The 20,976-nt window shown below is 41.6% G+C and overlaps 1 protein-coding gene across 1 annotated transcript in view; it reads right to left on the minus strand.

Moving 5' to 3' along the window:
* SIM1 (single-minded family bHLH transcription factor 1) overlaps positions 1-20,976 on the minus strand; it is a 47,877-nt gene that overhangs the window by 11,656 nt on the left and 15,245 nt on the right. Inside the window, exon 9 of the mRNA XM_010573371.1 lies at positions 37-202. Coding sequence (XP_010571673.1) covers positions 37-202 — 166 coding nt within the window. The remainder of the gene's footprint in view (positions 1-36; positions 203-20,976) is intronic.

Raw genomic sequence — 20,976 nt, forward strand, 5'->3', positions numbered from 1 at the left:
CAAAAAGATTTAATTTTGGTTTTCAAAGACAACTACCTGCGGGTATGGTGATGTCCTTGATTTTGACTTTGTGCTCGAGAGGCGAGATTTGCTTCCCTTTCTATTATCCGTTATGGTCGGAGTTGAATTTGCGTATGAGAATGCCGGCTTGGTAGCAGTGACCTGATCCAGGGAGAGCTGTAGTCCTTTATATTCAGTATCCCTATATAAAAGGCAAAAGTGAAAAAAAAAAACTCACTTCATATCTTAATGGGAAACATTCCTTCCTTCTTAGTGGGGGGTGGAAACAAAAGCTATTTTTAAGGAAAAAGAAAAAAAAAAACATCCAGGGCAAGCCAGTATATCCCCCTAATACATTTAAGTAGTATAGCTTACTAAACAGTAGCACTATTTTTATACTGAAAATATGATTTTGTTTTTGCATCCAACTGTTATCAACCTGATCTACTTTCTTCAGTAATAAAAAATGATGGGATGGAAATTTCTGAGATTTATATTACAGTTCTGCATTGGTCACATAGATAAGCAGTAAATGGAATACATTTTCCTCAAAACTCTAGAACTACAAACTTACCATGTGTGTATATGTGTGTGTGTGTTCATGCAAGTGTGGGGATGCACACAACAGCCTACATAGATGACTAAATAAATTGAACAATTTTTTTTTTTTTTTACAGAAAACACTTCATCTTTAAGGTTATATTTTTCATTGTTTCCAAGGTTTCAGGCAATTGGTATAAATTTTTGAATTTTTCTTCTTCTATGAGTCTTATGAGTGTTCATTCCTCTGTTTGAAGTTTCTTATACTGAAAGAGTTTACCAGTCAGAGAAAACAGCTAAATAAATACAAATCCTGTGATTTAAACAGTCTGTCCCCCACTCACAAAATACTACAGGTTTTCTATGGGGAGCTAGGTATAACAGCAGTTTGTGAAGCTCAGTATTAGTATCTTCAAACTTTCTAATGAATACATAAAAATAAGGAAAACTGGCATCATTCACAATGTCTTACTAAGCATAACAAGGGCATATGCATTGGACTGCACCCCTCTGCACACATCTGCATGTCTGCTGATACCCGGGGGGAGTAAGAAATGAGCTCTCCAGCTTTCATGTAGTCATACGGAATCTATTCTGACAATGATTTATTAAAAGAGAGTGAAGCAAGGGTTTCTTCCTGACCTACCTACCTGGAGGAAAAGAGGAAGGATTCATGGCTTTTCTCTTCTTTGTGTTAATCAGCAGAGAAGTAGGAGAGCAAGGGAAGAATAATACTTCACTTATGCAGTCAAGGAGGCAACATATTCATTCACACATTACCCCCCATACTCCATCTAAACCTAAAGACTCATCCTTAATGAATTATATTAATAATAAATTGTTCACCCAGCTTTAGCAACAATACCTTGCTCTATAATCACACATATATTGACATAAGCTGTGACAGTCTTAACATTTTTTAGGAATGAACTGCACCACAACCTGAGCGTATCACAGCTTAGTACACTGAAATACTTTCAGATAAAAGTCAGGGGCAGAAGGATAAACTTGATAAATCACTGAAATAAGTGAAATAGGATGAATCTTTAAAAAGCCACAGATAAATCTGCAGAACAGACAACCTAATTCATGTCTGTTCTACACTAAAATTTTTTTGCACCTGATAAACAACAAACTTGCTGGTTGAAGAGGCTTAGGTTTTTTGGCAATGCAGACAATGTGTATGTATCCATGTACACATAACACATGAAAACGAATCACTGACATTAGAACTGTGCCAACTACACTGCTTGCAGTCCATAGCAGACAGAGATTGGCCAAGTATAATTAATGTTTCGTAATGCGAAATTACTTCTTAATGAGGTCATTTCTTCAAATTTTGTCTTTAATAGAGATAGGCCTCTGCTATAATGTTTGCATTTCAAATATCCTGCCTGCAGTGAAAGCATCTGAATATAGGGATTTGCTTTGGTCTATTTGACAGGTAAGGCTCATCCACATATTTTGAAAGCATTAGTCTTTCCTGTGGTTACCCTCAGAATTTCCATCCAGACACCTTGACTTGACATGCAAAGCATCTGCCTCCATAACTGAGTCCTACCAAATTACTTTTATGTTATACAAAACATCAGAAACAAAGGATATCGATTAATCTTCATATTTAACTACCACAGTAACATGAGGTATTATCAATAGTCCTGAAAATAATATCAGTTTCATCCTGATATACACATTCCCCCTGACTATTTGATTATAAGAAAAGGAAGGGTCCTGTGGTCTCAGTGTCAGATGCAGAAAGTGTTGCCTTCAGAAATGAAAATTAGTCAAAACTAAGAAGACAAGTTGTTCACAATCTTAGGGATATGAGGAGGTTCTGTTTTGGTTTTGAACCTACCAATGCTTTTGCCTCACTTTTTGCTGGAGAACCCATAGCTTTCCACTCCTGCTATTACCTCCCCATCTCTGGTGTATGCCACCCTGTAACAGTCTGCTGCTTTCTCATGTCAGTAGAAGAGTTTTAAAAACTTGGATGAAACCACCCCAGTATTCAAACCACAGACTGTCACTCCAACACTACTTGCCTGCTGTTACAATCTGTGTAAGGGCCAAGCATTCAAATCATACAGACTACACTGTACAATGCTTCTAGGTCATGGGAATCTAAAAAAAACCCAGGCAAATCAGGCTGCCCAAAACCTTGCATGCCATTATGTGTTACTTTTCTAAGTCCTTGGTATCATTATGGTGAGGAGTCACCCTCCTGGAACATCACACATTAGAATAAACACCACAAGCTGGTATTTGCAGCCAATTGCTTAGACAGTAACATCATTAAACAAACAATAAGAATAAAACTGTCTGAAGTTCTTGCTGCCGAATGCAAAGTTTCCCCTTAGAAAAAGAACACATCTGTGCTGTCCTTGCAGATGAAACACCTGGACACTTCTACATCACCAAGGCATGATTCAATACCATCTCCATCCTATCCTAGCACAGCTACCCTTCAGAAGAGCCAATAGTAACAGGCCAAGAAAAATATCTGAATTTTTTTTTTTAAAAAAGCAAAGAAAAAACAAAGGAAGGGTCCTGTGGTCTCAATGTCAGATGCAGAAGATGTTCCACCAAGAAATGAAAATATTTGAGTATATCCATATGCACTGTGAGGCAAAGGACTAGATAAACCAGGGCTCCTAGTGGTACACAAACTACAGATGGAAATTATGACAACTTCCTGGAGGAATTTATAAAACTTGCACCAACCATGGAACTGTAATCTCCAAATTGCTGTACTCAGACACCTGAATCCTCTATTACACAGTCCCAGCAACACACTAGTACCGCATCTTGTGTTCTACATGTAATTCAAAAAAAGGTGGTGCATATGAGCCCCTTCCTCCAAGGTCCTCACCTTCAGGATCCCACAGGGATCCATACAGTCTACATCTATCTACATGAGACTGCTGAGAGAGAGAGTGATATGGCATGTGTTCAATTGCTAACAGTATGTTGCTGACAATCTACTATTTATCTCATTTTCTGATGCAACTATCATCACTATAAAACATCAGAATAACTACAGGAAATTAGCTCTTAAATGAAGAACAGATGGATCAAACTGAATCCAGACAAGACCAAAGTGATGCTTCTTTGCAAAGGGAAACACATTGAAGACCTCCACCTTTTCATGACGGGAAACAGCCATTCCTTCCACAGTTGGATGGAAATTCTAGGTCCTCTTTGACTCCTCAAAAAACTTGGATGCATATGCTTTTGGTAGCATATGCTTCCAAAAATGTATTATTTCTCCTCTGTCTTGTCCCTCCCCCCATATGAGAATCTGCCCAGTGTGATCAATGTATCAGGCACCTACAGACTGGATTACCATGCTTCACTGTAAGCAAAAAGAGATCAGAAGACAAAGCGTAAAATCCTGTTGCTACAATATGCTGCTTCCCATTTTCTTCTCAGATCTAACTCCCAGAAGCATTGCCACTCTGTGCCATGTCTCTGGCTCTTCCAATGCCCACTGAGCCAAATTTTCAAAGCGCTTATTAATGTACTAGAAGTAGCATCATGAAAAACCAAGGATCGATGGCTGTACCAACTGCACTTCTCTGCAATAAAGCATCTGCAAGTTGAGTACAAAGCATTCTTTACTAAAGGGATCTAGCTATAGCAAGCTGCATAGATGGAGAAGGACAAAGGCTGAAGCAGAAAAGCATTTGGAAGAGGAAGCCAATCTGTTTGCACATTGACTTGGATGCCAGCTGGATCTGCAACATTTGTGTGAAGAGTTCTCACAATTCAGCTCTAGAACACACTTTTTGCCTACTACCATTGCCCAAATATACAGTATGAAACGTGGTGGCAACACTCTGCCTAACAAAAGTTTGAGGAAGAGCTAACGACTCATTAGCAGATAGACCCAAAAAAAGAATAGTAAGGGAGTCACAGAGCACCACAAAACCTGAATTCTCAGCAAAAAAAAAGCTTGCACAAATATGGCAACGGAGCATGTGGATAGAGCTCACCATGACACTGAAAAAAATGAGAGGTTTTTTAATATAGCCTTTTTGAAGGAAAAGAGATGAGGAAAGGGTGAGTCAGCATTGCTAGAAATAATGTTGGGAAGACTGGAATTAGTGACAGAGGCCCAGTGGACACAGTATGGCCCAAGGCAAACTAAAACTGTACAGACAAGCCAAGCTTTTTTGTAGTTGTATTTCTTTGAGTAATATGGTGAAGTCTGGGACTACTTTAACCAAAATCTAAAAACTAAAGTGAGATTAGACATTAACATTAGAGAGCTAAAGGCAAAACCAGTTTTGAAGATATTAAGATTCCCAACTTAAAGACAGTGTTGGCTGTGAAACAGAAGAGAACTCAAGCCCTGAAAAATGCTTTCAAATAGAAAAAGTAGCTCGACAGGATGTATACAGAGGAAGGAGTAAAATAATGACATCCATTAGTGAAAAATAAATATCCATATTCAACCAAAAGAAATTAAAGACAACCAGACTCAAGAATAGAGGTCTTCTATATCTACAGTCATAAACAACATAACTTTCAAAACAAGAAGAAAACCTTCAAAAAAAGAAGAAAAAATGCTCAGCTCATGGAAAACTCTGCAAAAGCCATAAGAAAGAGCATCTTTTTATGTTAATGCCACAACATGCCAGAAAAGAAGAATAAACTGTATGTGCAGTGACTGAGAAAACACAGATAACCTACAAAGAGGCAGATATTTACAGTGTATTTAATTCCATCAAAAGACACTAAATTTAGACACCGTAAAGATTGACAGAAATTCAGCTTCCATACCTAGAGTTACAGCATTGGATTAGAAATGCATTTCAGTTCATTCTCTCCAGCAGCAATCAAAATATCCATATACAACTGGAAACAGATCTTACTCTTATTCTAAGGTATGCTTTAACTGATAGTCTGAACAATATGCAGTGATCATACTGTCACTGGAAATCACAGCAAATAAAGAATAAAAAGGCATCATGTGACCACCTAAACCAGACAAACACTGGATAACCTACACCTATATCATTCCTTACACATATTAAAGTAATTTATGAAGTACAAGCTAGAAGTAAAAGCATTAGATGGTCTTAATGCAGCAGGTTCCTAAATCCTGGGTACAATCATTCACAGGACTGAGGCAAAGGGGAAAGCATTGTTCATGCAAGAGAAAAGAAGGTGTAATTTTAATTGATTGCACTATTATTTCTATTGAACACATAATATATGTTCATCATTTCCTCTAGTTTTACATGAAAAATCTATGAACAGGGTCATATGCACTCTGCATTTCTTTTAGTTAAAAATCAGAAAACTTATATTTGCCAGATTTTCTGCCAGTCTAACAGAACACAGAATAGAAATTGTGAGATTAAACTAAAGGTGTTAATGTCATTAATGTTCAGTGTATTTTGCTGAGTTGTTGCAATTCAGTTAAAATCAGCCATGAAGGTGGTAAAAGTCTGGCACTTCCTCATGAATGTCTGACCACAGTACTGTAATATATCATTCTTCTACTTTTAAACAATGCCTGCAACTTTTAACATTTCCACACTCCAGCTCATGCAATGCTAACAGAGCAGCATTCAGCAGATGAGTGAAAAGAGAACAGATTCTGGCTGTTTGTCATCTTCATGGCTTTCTAAATCAGCAGATGGTACAACAAAACAGACAATTTCCTCATCTGCTCTGTCCTCTGTTCATGTACAATGTGTCTCAGAATTGTTTACAGAGGCCTCAGTTTGCTCACGAGACTTGTCAGGAGGAGCGTACGCAATCCCTTTAGCATCTTCCAGAACCAGTCAAAATAAGGAGGTTTCACTTAGCTTATACAGGAAGCCAAATTTCAGGACAAAGTGGGAAAAAAACTGTTGAACCTCACCACTTGTTATGAAACGACACTGACAGTCAGTTGTATGACGTCAGAGATACTCCCTGCTTTAGTTTTCCCATCAGTTATTGGGATGACATTAGTAATCCTCCTTTCTAAAACTTCTCAAGTGAAAAGTCCCATATAGGCCTGACCTACAGCTCACCGAAGTAATTGGGAAGACCCTCCAGAAATCTTTCAAGTGGTTGTTTATCTTTAGTATACTTAATGGTTAAGCAATGCATCTACTTGGAGAACTATGAGATCTATATATTGGATCCCTTCATTAAGTTCCAGGCACCTATTTATCTCCATAAATAGCATAAGCAACAGTAGTTGTTTACATCTTGTTGAGCCAAAGTTTACAGCTTCCCCAGGCATGAGATTCACATACATGATATCATGCTTCTGTATTTGCTTTTAAAGACAGAGAAATCCAAACCAGGAATTTTAATGAAATTATTTGATACATTCAGGAAAATTGAAACACAATGTTTCCACAAATGTCTGAGGATATCCTCTAGACAACTACTGTCAGAGAAATTTTATGTATTGCCTGATTGGTTTCTCATCTCAGAATGCAGTCATTTAACTGTCAGTTGGAGTTAAATAAAACATCCTGGCCTCTAGATTATCATGGTGTGGCAGAGTTTTCAGCTGTCTGAAGGTACAGTTTGTATTGCCAACCACATGTCTAGCCATCTCTGGCTCCAAAAGGAGCCCTTTGTACACTGTATTTGCCTTTATTTACTAGATTTGCTAGATGAAAATATGCACCAGGGTTTTATTATTGTTTGTGAATAAAATGCCTAAGATATCCTAGGCTAATTATATATAAATATAATTACCACTTTTAGTTACAGATAGCACTGAAAAAAAAATGCTTTAATAAAATATGATGACCTGAGTTTAATTCTGTAACATTCATTTATACTAGGAGTGCTTTCAAATGTGAGGCGCCTAGGAGCACAACTGGCTAAAAGCCGTGTTCAGTGTATATTCAGTGCTTGCCAAGCATGATAGACAGTCATTTTGTCTTAAATGGACAGACATTTTTGCCTTAAACATTTCTTGGTACAACGGGTGTGAGCTTCGTTGCAAGGTTTCCGGCCCTGCAGAGGCTAGACTAAAACCCACAGCAACAGTTTTAGTCCCTGCGGTCTGCCTGCAGGGGCAGGAGTGAATGCCCTTTATCCTGTGGTTTTGGTGCCTGCAAACCACTATCTGTGCATGTGCAAGGATACTACGGCGTTGACCTTGGGGAGCGTATTGTCTGATACAACCCCAAAATCGTCTGATACGACCCCGAAATCGTCGCCCCCCTGCGACCACGTTGGACACACCGAGCCTGCGCAGAACCAGATCACACCTACCCTTGCCTTGTATCATGCCCACCATGCATATGTATGAAGTTTCTTGGAATCGGGCAGAGACTTTGGAACTTGGACTGTATAAAAATGGTACCATCAAAAGCTCTGTGTGCACCTACCACCAAAGACTCGAGGAATACGCACCCGCCACCAAAGAATTGAAGACTGAGGACCAACAAGACAGCGCAGATCCATGGTGGTGACTATTCTTGCAACTCTATCCGGAATGCTTGCTTGATTTCTGCCTTTTTATTCTAGTCTATCCTATTGCTACTACTTTCTACTTTTGATAATAAAAGCTATTTTGGGTGTACGGCATTTGACCTCATTTGTGTCTTAATCTTGCTCTTGGGATCATATTGAAACCTCCCTGATATTGGATTGGGACACCAAGTTAAATGGAGAAATATATTTGACAGGAGTTTATAAATGTTTGTATATGTTAGAATCTGTCTGATAATGAGAAATTTGGTTTAGAGGAATACAGCCTGCAATGCACCTTTTTATTTTTTATGGCCATTAAATAGTTAACAATACTTTATCTGAAGGCATGTTAAACCTTCCAGAACGCCATGACTCACATCCATACTGTCAGCCTTTATTAAATTGTTGTGGTGACTTCTTTGTAATCATTTGGGGTTTTCCATTACTTTAAATTGACCTCCACATTCAAAATAATATTTCTGAATAAACAAAAGGCCTGTTAAATGAGACTTTAAAAAGTCTAATTTTTTTTCTTCCAACTACTCCCCTTCAATCACTTCATAAAAACCAACATCACCTCAGTGCATCGGCAAGTGCATGTATCCAGCACCCCTTTAGGAATTAACGCCACATAGACGTAAGTTCTCCCATATCCCTGTAAGACGGTTTCCGTTTTGCAGAAAGCCAGACTGACAACAGTGCAACAGACTGCTGTTATACAGTGTAGATTTTACCATCTCAGATTTCTTAATATTTTTATGTGTTAAAAAATATACCTTGAATACCACTGACACCTTTAAGACACCTATCTAGCAGCCAAGTGATCTGGATTCAATTCTCAACCCTCCCACAGACTACTGGTGCCACACTGGACAAATCATGTATCATGGGATTTTAGCAAGCACTTGGCACTTGCCTGAACTTGCCCTCAAGGCAGCCAATGGGACTTTTAGTTTTGGTAGGGTCAAATTTAGCCCAGCACTAATCACTTCTGAGAATCCCTACCTTAACTTTGCTGAGTATGAGCTCTGAAAGGGAGGATAACAATATGTTCTTGTAGGAAACACTTCTTTTGCGAAATATCTTTGTCCATCTCACCTATTAAATTTAAGCTTTTTGTTGGAAGGAACAATCTCCCGCTATCAATGCATGATAGCTAATGTTACTAAACTAACTCTCAGCTGCAGCCCCCGGCTGCACGTCTACCACAGATAACAAAAAAGTACATTTCCCGAGACCAATACTCATGTTACTACTGATGCAAAGCATGTTTTTATTATTTCAGAATCTCCATGTGTCCAATGCAAATGTTTTTTAACTATGTCCTATACCATTTATCCTTGATTAAACCTCTTCTAGATAGTTAATCATTAATGATTTCTTTACAGTTGCTGTGCAAACAGTTCATTCATGCCTATGACATATCAAATTTCAGAGACGTGTTCTTTAATTGGATTCATTTATTTCTAATCTACTTAAGCCCTCACTACTGTAATGCTTGACTAAATATACATTAAACTCACTTATTTAAACTGCTAAAATAAATTTGAGATGTATTCTATGAATAAAAATACTTGATTGAATACATGTAATACCATTGTTATTGTGTACCTAACTGAGCAGAAATTATTGGAAATAGCATGCTAGATAAGCTTGGACAAAAGGATTTGAGCAGATGCTGATGATTTTTTGGCAGAGATTATAAATTAACAGGTTTCTAAATCCTAAAGATTCCTATAGTACATTAAGGTATGTAATAAGGAGAACTAAAAGGTGGTCCTCATGATTTTCATGAAGGATGTTGAGTGTTTTCATTTTAAAATCTGGGCACTTTTTTAGAGATAAGAGCCTCATACCAGTTCTGTCCCCTCATGGCAAGAAAAAGGGCTAAAACAGCCAAGATACTTTCAAGGTTTGACTATTCTATGTTTTGTAAGTAACAGTAACTGTAAAGTTAGCACAGAATTGGATAAAATTCCTGTTTCTGGGTGTTTAGAAGCCACAAAAGACAATTATGTAGCTATGGATTCTGAGTTATTAAGGGCATATAAAACACTCTCCGCTATGGGGCTTAAGTAGGGTTTTTAAAACCTAGTTTCAGATTTTTCTTTCTAAAACTAGTAGCCTTAAACTCCATTTTGGTGAAGAATCCTCTAATTTATATGTTTCACCACTTACACTGAGAAGTTTCACAAAAGAAAGGTGCCTCACATTGCAGAGATGTCACTGATAACACAGACCACCCTGGGTGTAAGAAAATGCATATCATTGCATAATTATGCAGTAGATGAGGATTATAAAAATTAGGATTATACCCCATACTGGACACAAACCCCTCATGCACTGATACCTCAAATATTGTATACTCTGACCGTTGCATCTGAAAACCTGAAAAAATCTCAGAGTGGGACAGCAAGGATGGTGGGCTTGGAACAGCTTCTCTATGAGGAACAATTAAGGAGACTCCTCAGGCTGAAAAAAGAGATGACTGGGAGAACAAAATACGATCTGTAAATTATGAGTGACAGAGAGAAAATTAGCAGGAAGCACTTTTTCACTTTTTCTTCTAATGCAGGTATGGGCTATGAAAGGAATGAAAAGGTGGCACTTTCCCAACAAAAGGAGGACTTTCTTAACACATTTACTTAAGCTTGGCAAAAGCTCACATGGTTTCAAAAAGTGAACAGATAAATTTGTGGAAGAAAAAAAAAACCACAAAACATTGACAACTAATACACTCAAAGATCTCACCTCTTTCTAGGAGGTCATTTGAACTTCTTGAAGACTGGGAGAAAGTGCTGGGGAAGCATTACTGCATGCTTGTCCTATTTTTAAACTCTTTCCAAAGTATGTGCCACAGTCACTATCAGTATGTGTCTGATCCTGCATAGCTGCTCTTACGTTACACCCTATACCAGAGTAGTTAAGCATACTTCAGTTCCTTTGAAACTGTGCAGTGAAGAGTGGTCCTGACAATTTGCTATTACTACTTTTAATAATTTACTGTAAAAGTTAATTTATTGATATTTCAGGTTTTATCAGCTCGTCTGTTCCCTACAATTAAAGCTTTTGTTGTGACAACCTTCCTAAGATCCTAAGGTGAACACTGAAAAAAATTAGTTAGCTTTTCTGTGATGACTTTCTGGATAAGTTTCTGTGATCTGGGAACGGTTTATCTGAGAAAAACAACATGCTTGAAAAAGGGTTTAGTGCTCATTCTGTTTGTTCCTCCTTGGGAAATTTCCTATCTGCGTGCCTCATAACGTACTTCTCCATTATTCCAGCCTGCTTTTTCTGATCAGCTGCATGCCATAGTGAAGAGGCATGTTGAGTCCAAAAGGATTCATGAACTCCATCTGGTGAGGAGGTCCCATTTACAGTAGATCACTTTCTCTTTCATCAGATTAGTCCTTTCTTGTCATAAGACTTCCACCTTCCTCAGAAGAAACAAGATTTTTCTACAATGAAAGTCTTTCCAATTCACTTGTCCAGAGTTCCTCAGCTTTGGCCAAGGGGCAGCGCTTTGCCCCTGAGGGCCGTTGTATGTCACTATCTACCCATAAAGCAAGCAACCATGATATGATACTTAATAAATGTTTTTCAACTGAACCTCGTTTTACTTAAATTTTAGAAGAGGTAAGAGGAGGAAGACAGGCAAAGACTTCCATGTGGTTTTTGGTATTTGGGGAGAATGGCTTTTGGGATTTTTTACAAATTAATATACCTGTTTTCTCATTTCATTATTTGTACCTCAGTTAGACTGCCTTTTAGCTCCTTCCCACCCACAGCCGAACTTCTACTGCAGCCAAATCCCATTCACATTACTTGCCTCTTGGGGCTAAGGCTCTGTTCATATTGGACTCAGGCTTGGCCATCCAGCTTTGATAGACATACAATATATGAAGTGTTTGTGTTGATAAAATGAGAGACATATAGCAAGAAAAGCCAATATCATGAGGCTTTAAGATAACACATAATACTTGGTTTTATTTGATACTTTCCTGGTAATCACTGATTTTATCTCCTCAAAGTATACATTATAAGCCGTTATGTTTGTTAAGTGGGTCCATTAAATGTTAAAATGGATACAAGATAACCTGCTTGACTACCTAGACCCTCTGGGCCACAGAGTAAGTTAAACCACCATACACCATGCACAACTACTGCTGACCCCATGACTTCTATCAAATTCAGGAAAGATACCTTTTTAATGGTAGTTAATGCTTTTTGACAACACTCCTAATAACAACTCACCGTTAATATACACAGTTCCAGAAATGCATGCCCATGTTAAAAAAGCAGCTTATGAAACTGAAGAATAAGTCTCCAGTGGGTTGAATGCTTTAGCCACTCTGTTGTCACTGCTTCACATGCACATTTATCGAGGGTTTCTGGATGCCTAGAAGTGTCTCTGGCCAGGCCACTGTATGTTCCCATAAAGATGTCCACAGCATACATGCAGATCGACTCCACTGCCACCCTACAACTGTCCTCCACTACAGCTAATCTGCAGGTGGACTAAATGAACATTCGAGTTGGGTTTGTACAAGTCCAGTATATCATAAAGTATGAGATTTACCGTACTTGTGGTGACCACTTCTGTAGTTGCTACATATGCAGCAACTCCAGAGTATCCCATCTGTGCAAACGCTGCTGTGCACCTTCTCTCCTTTTTCTTTCTTGAACCCACTAGGTATCTTCATGGAAGCCCTAATTGCATATTCCCATGTTAAGTTACACAGTTGTAGTCACACAAATAGGCAGTTTTCTTTGGACTGAAGCCACATCCCCATTGCTGGTTTTCATACACTAGACAGCACTAAGTACTCTGATCATCTTTCAGAAGATGACACTTTTTCTTTAACTCACCTACTCACAGTTTAAGATCAACAGAGTTATTTGGGGGAACACTGTTTAACAGTTTGGCTGCAAATGAGAGGATGCTATCAGCCTATTTATCCCCAAATCAAGCCTTTATTTGAGCAAACACTCTACTGGGATATGCCTCGTGAAGCAGTCGTTAAAGATTATTATTTCATTCTGTGTACAAACCAGTCTTTGGAAACAGCAAGAGAAAAATAGCATGCAATACTTTTGGGTGGATTTCAATTAACCACGGCCTAAGTCAGAGGGAGAGAGTTTTCTATAGCAACAGCCCAGGCTGCCAGCTGCCAAACATAGTACAGAGATGATCGAAAGCCACAGGCTACTTGGGAACAGGCTGCCTTCAGGGCAGACCGTGCATATTCGCTTCCTAACAGACAGCACAGATGTAAGAACATCGAATATTGGATGGGTTTAAAGATCTTCACTCTAGGTTATGTCAAAATATCCACACAATGCTAGGGATACAGCCAAACTTCAGTTAGCCAGGCATTTGAGTTTCCATAGCTGCACTGAAACTTCAGCAGATAATAGCTGTTATTTTCAACATTGCTGCCCCCAAGATTTATATACAGTGGTTTGTAGCTGAAAAACTACGGCTGTTCTTTATTAGGTCCCAATTCAACACAGTAACAAATGCATCCTTCAAGCCATCTCTATTTGGCAAAGCCAAAGAATATCCTTATTTCTAAGTGTGTGCCTAGGGGTTTTTTTTATTTCAAAACTGAATTCACTAGGATATAATCATGTACTGAAAGTTATGTCTAAGCACTTTTAGAGCCTGCCATGTGCTCAAGTGCTTTAGTAAATCAGGACTTCTGCGATTTAATTGCACTAAGTGGATGATAACAAAAGACAACAACAGGAATAAATCGTCTAACTGTGTTAAAGATCATGTGATTGACTCCAGACTTCAGCCATCCCAAGCCTTCAGAAGGGTCAGACGCTATACCCTTGTTCACACAGAGCAATGACTGCCTCCATAAATAGTGTCATCAAAGTGAAAGGGGCTGCCTCTGAAGTAACCTACTGAGTACGAACATGTGTGCTGGAGCCTGGCCCATGCTGTAAAGTACAAAAGAGAGGTGAGGGAAGGAGAATTAGATTTTAAACAGATACTTGCCACTGTTGAATGGACAAAGGAGATTTATTTGTTAACACTTAATTTAGGCCATGTCGAAATGCCACGTTTGTGTGTATACGAATGAGAACTAGCAGGAACACCATAATGTAGAGGGAAGAGCTTACTTCAGAAGCAGTTTGGTAACTTATCACACCTGTTGTATCTCATGATAATTACAGTGAAACAACATGGTAATCACAACAGTACTGAGATACAGCACAGAGCAACGAGAGCAAACATGCAACAGATTAAGGAAAGAGAAGCAGAACTAGTAAAATTTTAAATCTGCTTAAGGAACACACTGTTGCTGTTATGAGAGCAGGAGCCAGTTTTGCATCCAGTTTTGTGCAGAGTATTGAGAGGGTGATAGGGTGGAGGAGAATCCTTTGGTAGCAGTTCAATGCCCGCCTCCTCCACACAGCCACTAACACAATCCATAGACAAGATATACAAATGCCGTCTGGGAAAACCAGCAGCCGCTCTTCCAACGGCCTCGCTTCAGCCCTCTGAACTATCACAGAGCAGTGAACAAACCCTAAGTTCCATGGCCTATGGTCTCCCCCTCTCTGCCACGTAGCAGGACCACTGGGGCTGATCCCCAAAGGGACTGAAGCACCCAGCTGCTGTAGCGGTGCTCACAAACCTCATCTATGCCATTCAGAGTGTGGAAGGGCAGAGTAAGGATAAAATGTGAACAACCCCTCTAGCAGGAACAGCTGTGCAACAGTGTACAGTCCAATGCTTCCATGTAAAGTGGAATCTGTGGCAGTTTACCTTAAACCATAAACTGTGGCATTTTAGGAGTAAGAGTCCCTGGAGCAGGCTCTGTACCTTTCATCAGTGGAGTGAGGCAGACAGCTGGAGATAGTAATTGCTTCAGCCATTGCCCCTGCTGAATGTGTCTCAACCCCAGGCAATCATTTTACAAGATCTGTAACTCAGTGTTTGGGAGGAGGGAGTTTCCAAAGGCCTGGAACAACCAGCACACCCAATGGGAAAAGGATGAAATGGAAAGTGTTTGAAGTCACTTTTTTTTCTTGGAATAGAGACACTTCTTTGCAATCCTGAATTTCATGCTGTGTGAGACTATCAGTATGCATGCATTTAAACTAATGACTGCTTTTTTTCTCTGGATTTGAGCTGCAGTCCTTTAATCCTCACTCTAGCAAATAAAACTTTCTTCGTACAAGCAGTGACTGTAGACTCTGGCCCACAGTTTTAGTGCCTTGGCCATTACAGTCACCTGGTTTAAATACAAGCATAGAAATTTGGAGTGAATTAAACAAATGGTAGCTGGGAAAGCCCCTACATGAACAAAGAAGAACTGCAGAAACGTATTGTGGACACCTGGAAAAGCCTGTCTCCTATTTGCAAGAAATATATAAACAATGTTCCAGGGAGACAAGTCTGTAATAAAAACTAATGGTGAACAAACAGAATACTGCACTGAGTAGTTCAAGAGGAATCCTTTTATACTTTTTTCTTTGAGGCATATGCTTCTCAAGCATTTTGATTTATTAAAACAATTCCTCCATATATTTACATTGCTAATCAAATCATGTGAATTATGATAGGCTTTCCAGTCTTAGGAAAAGTACATTGCAGATTGAACAGATAAATTAGGACCCAGTTCCGTGCACAATTAAGCAAGTGGCAAAATTCCCATTAATACAGAAAAATATAAAGGAAAAGCAGCAGGTCAAATTTGTTTCTACCCTTTACAACTATTTAAGAAAAAAGACATTACCAAGTTAAAGTCCCTAAGCCTCATCTCAAGTATTAAAGTTAGATGGCCAAGCTTACTCATACAACTAATTCCACTAATGGTAGGAGAAAGGGTATCCAGGATTACTTCTGCAAGCAATAACTTTCACAGTGTATTCACTATCCTACATGCTCCATCACATACTTGAGAGATACAAGAGAACATGTATCTACCTTTGAATGAGGAAAGGACTCTGTGGCAATTCCAAATTGGTCAATTTGAGAGAAACACTTAAGAAAAGGTAGGCCCTATGAAAATATTTAATTGTAACTGTCAAAAAATATGGAGAGCGCTTTGTTTCCACCTAAAATACAAATTTCCCTAAAGCCTGCTTAATATGCCAGCAAGGATTGTTTTCAAAGTCAGAGCCATCATGCATAATGATACTGCATCGCTTATACAACCATTTTAAATCTGGTAGTACACAAAGCTATAAATAGTAATAATAATTTAAAGATGAAGTGTGTAGATACAATTAACGGTTAATTTATTCTAAATTGCATTTACCACATCATTAAGTAAAACATTCGTCAATATGACAGTTATTTGTGAAATAATCTTTCAAACAAATTGCATTCAATTTGTGCTTCTAATCAGCCAGTTACATAATGCAATGTGAAGAGGTCAACCAGAACTATATCATATACGTACTATATCACCAGAACAGAGATTAGTCACAATTAGGTACCTAATCCATGTTATCTGTATATGTTACCGCTATTGCTATTCTTGTAAATGCTAAAGGACAACGAAATTTATATAGGAAAGCTGCCTTCGCTTTCTCTGGGGACAAATTATTATAATATTTGCTTGTGCTCAAAAAGTCAAAGGATTTGCACTTTGCATTATCCATTTGTTTAAAGGGAGGTTGTTTGCGATCTAAATATAAACTTCAGCAGTTGCGTTCGCTATTAATTGACTCATACTTGAGTCCCTTTATGTGATAAACACGCACAGCTAATAATCAATGATATGGCAACTGTGTGTACAGAACAAATAAGAAAAGAAACAAATATTCTGTGTCCATACTCACATATACCAAGAGGAATACAAAGAAGAGCAAATATGCGTGCTTTAAAGCTGGACTCCTTAAAGGTTATTTATATTAATTTTTTACACACTGCTATTATGCAAAAAAAATAACCTTTCCTCTTGTTGCTAAAAAGCCCTTGCCACCGTACCTATTTAGTTCAGCATATATATTTATTACGAACATTTGTTCCCAAGCCTAGAATTCACTTTCTCAAAGCTTGGGATTTATGGAAGATGGAAATGATCCCTTTTTTATTTTATTAGCTGGGGGTGGGGGTGTCCCTTCTGCATAAGCCCGTTCTCATTCTTTCCGTTTTCAGCATCTACACCGCCCAGGGGAGTTGGGAAGCTACAAGGTAAGAGTTTCTCGCTCTTCCTGCTCAGCCTGCACTGAAACTGGTCCTCCAGACCAGTTTGGCACTTACGCCACTCTGTACCCTCTCCTTACCAAAACATCAGAGCACTCGGGTTCCTCCCAATAGTGAGAAAAAGCTCCTTATCCCGCGAGCGAACCGAAACAACTCCTGGGGCTTTCCCTGAGTGAAGTGCCGTGCGAGGGGACCAGGGACCCAGCAGGTCAAAAACCTGCACCGTGTCTTCCAAAGCTTATGATCCCTTTTGCTATTTTCACCCCTAGTCAGTGAAAAAGACCGACATTTCCTATTTTCAAATAAGTCTTTGGCGAGAGGCATCCCACCTTTTGAGCTCCCCCCTGCAATCCCAAACGCGACTCCTTTGCTATTTCCAACCACCAAACCACTGATTTGCACCTCTTCTGCTTTCTCCTCGGCTTCCACACACAAGAGTCGATATGCAAAGGTTTGCCTTTCTCTGCCCTAGGCACGTTTTCCCTCTCTGGTTTATAGCACGGCCAGGCTGCAGCGGGCAAACCTGTGCCCCTGCCAGGAGCTGCATCTGCGCAAGTGGCTCTGCCACGCACCCGGGGCCGGGTGGGTGAAGCGTGGGAGGAACCCGCAGCACACACACGTGCATCTCAGCTGCTCCTCGTTGACTGGAATAATCCCATGTCATCCTTAAGGAACTGCAGTGGCTATAGGATTTATAGTGGAATAACGTCTATTGAACACTTGCAAATTTTGAGTGCTACAGGACCTTTACTGGGCCCTCCTGGAGTGGAGCCTACCTCATACCAGAGGGAAACGTCAAGTCCCCGTAACCTGTCATTTCCTCCTGTACTTTCACCACCTACCTGCCTCATCTGAGAGAGAACACGATGACTCTGAATAGCTCATTAAGACAATTAAGCCGACTCCAGGTACGAGGAGGGCAGCATCCCCCCAGCAGCTCTCCTCCACCCCAGCTTACCCACTTCAGGGGCTGACTCCGTGTCACTTTTAAAAAACCAGCCCTTTCACTGCTTGTAGGCACACGGCAGGGCCTGTTCTTCTCATTTATTTTTTCGGAACGGCAGGCTAGCCGTAGGTTAACGATGCTGATAAAAATGGAGTGGAAGCTACGCCCGTCCCCTGGACCCAGGGCAGCGGTTTCAGCAGCGGCAGCCCTGCGGCAGAAGCAAGCAGAACGCCACCTCTCCCTCTGCAGCTCCCTAACGAAGAGCCAGGCAGGCTTGATGAGACCTCGAGGACCTGAGCACACCAAAACCAGATTTTGCTGCGGTCGCCGTGCCTGCATTGCAGCCGCCGGCAGCACGGGACAGTTGCCGCAGCCAGCGACGGACCTCCCGGCACTGAGCAGCCGCGTTTTAGCCGGCCCGGCGCCCTCTCTGCCCTCTCGTCCTCCGCACTCGAGGCAATTAAGCAAAGAGCGCAGGGGGGGGCTTACACCGAGGCGTAAGGAAGTCGTACCACGCTGTAACCTCCAAGGGAAATCTTGGAAGAGCAACTATAGTCCTCCTGCGTATCAGCCTGGCTGAAAACAGGTTTAAATATAACCTTGTTCTTAAAATCCATATACATGCCCGAAAATACAAAGACGCTGCCTCCAGCGAAAAAAATCAGCTGAGGCGCAGGAATCGCGCTATTTTGGTACCGCTGCTGACGGGGAAGCCGGCTCCCCTGCAGCGCCGTTTTTGGGGGTTGGGGTTTTTTTTGGGGGGGGGTGAGGGCCGGGGTTCCCCGAGCCCAGCTTCAGGCGGCGGGGAAATCCCACCGGGGCGCGGAGCCGCGGGGAGCGCAGGGGCTGCCCACGGGAGGGCGCGGGTGGAAGCGGCCCTGGGCAGCCGGCTGCGGAGGTGCAAACGGACCGCGAACAAGCCGGCCGCGGTGGCCCCCGGCCCCTCCGAGCCGCCGGTAGCCACCCTGGGCTGGGTTGCACCGGTGGTGACCGCGGCACCGGTGCGCGGGCAAGGGGGGCTGGGGGCGGCTCACGGTGTAACGCGTCCCGCTGCTGGAAAACAGCTCCGAGGGGTTTGTCCGACCGGCCCCCGCGGGACCGGGGTACTCCCTGCTGGCTTTGCTGTGCCAGCCTGACAGGCTGGTGCCGTGGTTGTCGCCCCGGCAAGCAGGGGACCGATCGAGGCGGATGCCCAGCTGACTTTAAGTAGATCCGCTGGGATGTTTCATTTCCACTCGGGTCATTTGAGGTAGAGTTCCGTGATTGATGTTCACGCTTTGGGGATTAAAGGAGAGGGAAACGGCCGATAATCTCAGGTGCTCATAGAAAAACACGTAGCGTTTCTGGTGCAAAACGACTCTAGCATGCTAGCTGCCTTTGGGTGCCTTGTTTTCTTAGCGTTACGATACACTGACTTCTGTCTTTGCAGTTACCCGTTCACCTGAGGCAAGTGTTTGGAATTAACTGAGAAGCATAAAACGCGAAAAATACAGAGAGGGGCTGGTAAAGGGGAAATGGACGTACAAATGTACGGAACAGCTAGAACAGAGGTGATGATGCCTCTGCTGCTCCACATCCTTGCTGGGTGAATGCCAGAGCACTACCCCGCCGCGCCCCGCGTCCCTTTTTAAAGCGAATGAAAGGGATTTTCTTTAAAGGCGAATCGCAGTTTACTCCCTCCACCAGAGTGCCGACCCAAACGTATGCTTTTTCATGCAGGCGCAATAACCCCTGCCGGCACGATGCCCGTTATCACCTTCCCTACCAAAGCGATTATGTCCTCGCAATGCAGGCGCCGGGACCCGCAGCCCCTTCTCCGCTCCCCCCCCCTGCCCCAGTCGCGCCTGCACACAGGACCAAGAGCCGTGCCGAGCCACTGCATTTTGGGGAGGACGTCTGAAACTCGGCTGCCAAACCGCTCGCCACCTGCTCATGCACGAAACCCGCAACGGCAAGGTCGTGATGCTGCCATCGCCGCAGTTTTAGGAGTGGGGAGGGTTGTGCCTCTCAGGCGTTTCCAGCTCCTACATTTGCCTCCAGAATAAAAAAAAATGAGCAGCGGAACAGAGGAATATTCGGCCCCTAGGATCAACGAGGTACCGCCGACCTGACCGGCCCTGTGATGCTAATGAAGCATCAGTGCTGCCGCCAGCAGCTACTGCCGTGTCCGGAGGAGATGCTAACCATCACCGTGATAAACACTTCAAAATCGTCGGAACGAGCTTCCCCTCCCTCGCTGGGCCTCTGTGTTTCAGTTTAAGCAGCATAGCTAGAGCACGGCCTAGCAATACTCGAATACAAGGAGATGCGTTGAGATATACGGTATCTCAGCAGTCCCTCTGATTTTTAATTCTATTCTATTTTAATTTTTTTTAAGTTTAACTGACCCTTCTGGTCACCAACTTTCTTTGTGGTTCACTGTAAAGATCGCTCTCCAAGAACAAAAAAGAAATCTCGGAGCTTTGATAGAGACTCTGGATGAAATTAAGAACTTCAAACCCCAGATTTTTGAAAAGAAAAACAGATGTCCTGTTTGTTGAGTATAAATAACTCCGTACGTGGAAACCTTTTTTTTACGCTGCATTAAATTTTATTTAATGCTGGGTGCGTTTAAACTGTAAAAAAAAAAAGGGGGGGGGGTGAGCAGCAAAATATGTGGGTGACAAACCTCTAAATCTTTTCCCCTCTCGAAAGAGAAAGAAACAGGCAGACGGGAAACCCTTCATCTAGATGAAAGTGTTCAGTGTGTTTCCTAGCAGACCTGGCGAGCCTGCCCTGGTCGGTGCGGCAGCGAGGGGGATCGGGGAAGGGGGGAGAGGAGGGCGGCGGGGGCGCCCGCCGGGCCCGGCCCGCAGCGCTGCCCTGCGTGGGGCGCGCAGGCAGG

Source organism: Haliaeetus leucocephalus, unplaced genomic scaffold, assembly GCF_000737465.1.
Source record: "Haliaeetus leucocephalus isolate CR32 unplaced genomic scaffold, Haliaeetus_leucocephalus-4.0 Scaffold384, whole genome shotgun sequence".
In the NCBI taxonomy this organism is placed as follows: domain Eukaryota; kingdom Metazoa; phylum Chordata; class Aves; order Accipitriformes; family Accipitridae; genus Haliaeetus; species Haliaeetus leucocephalus.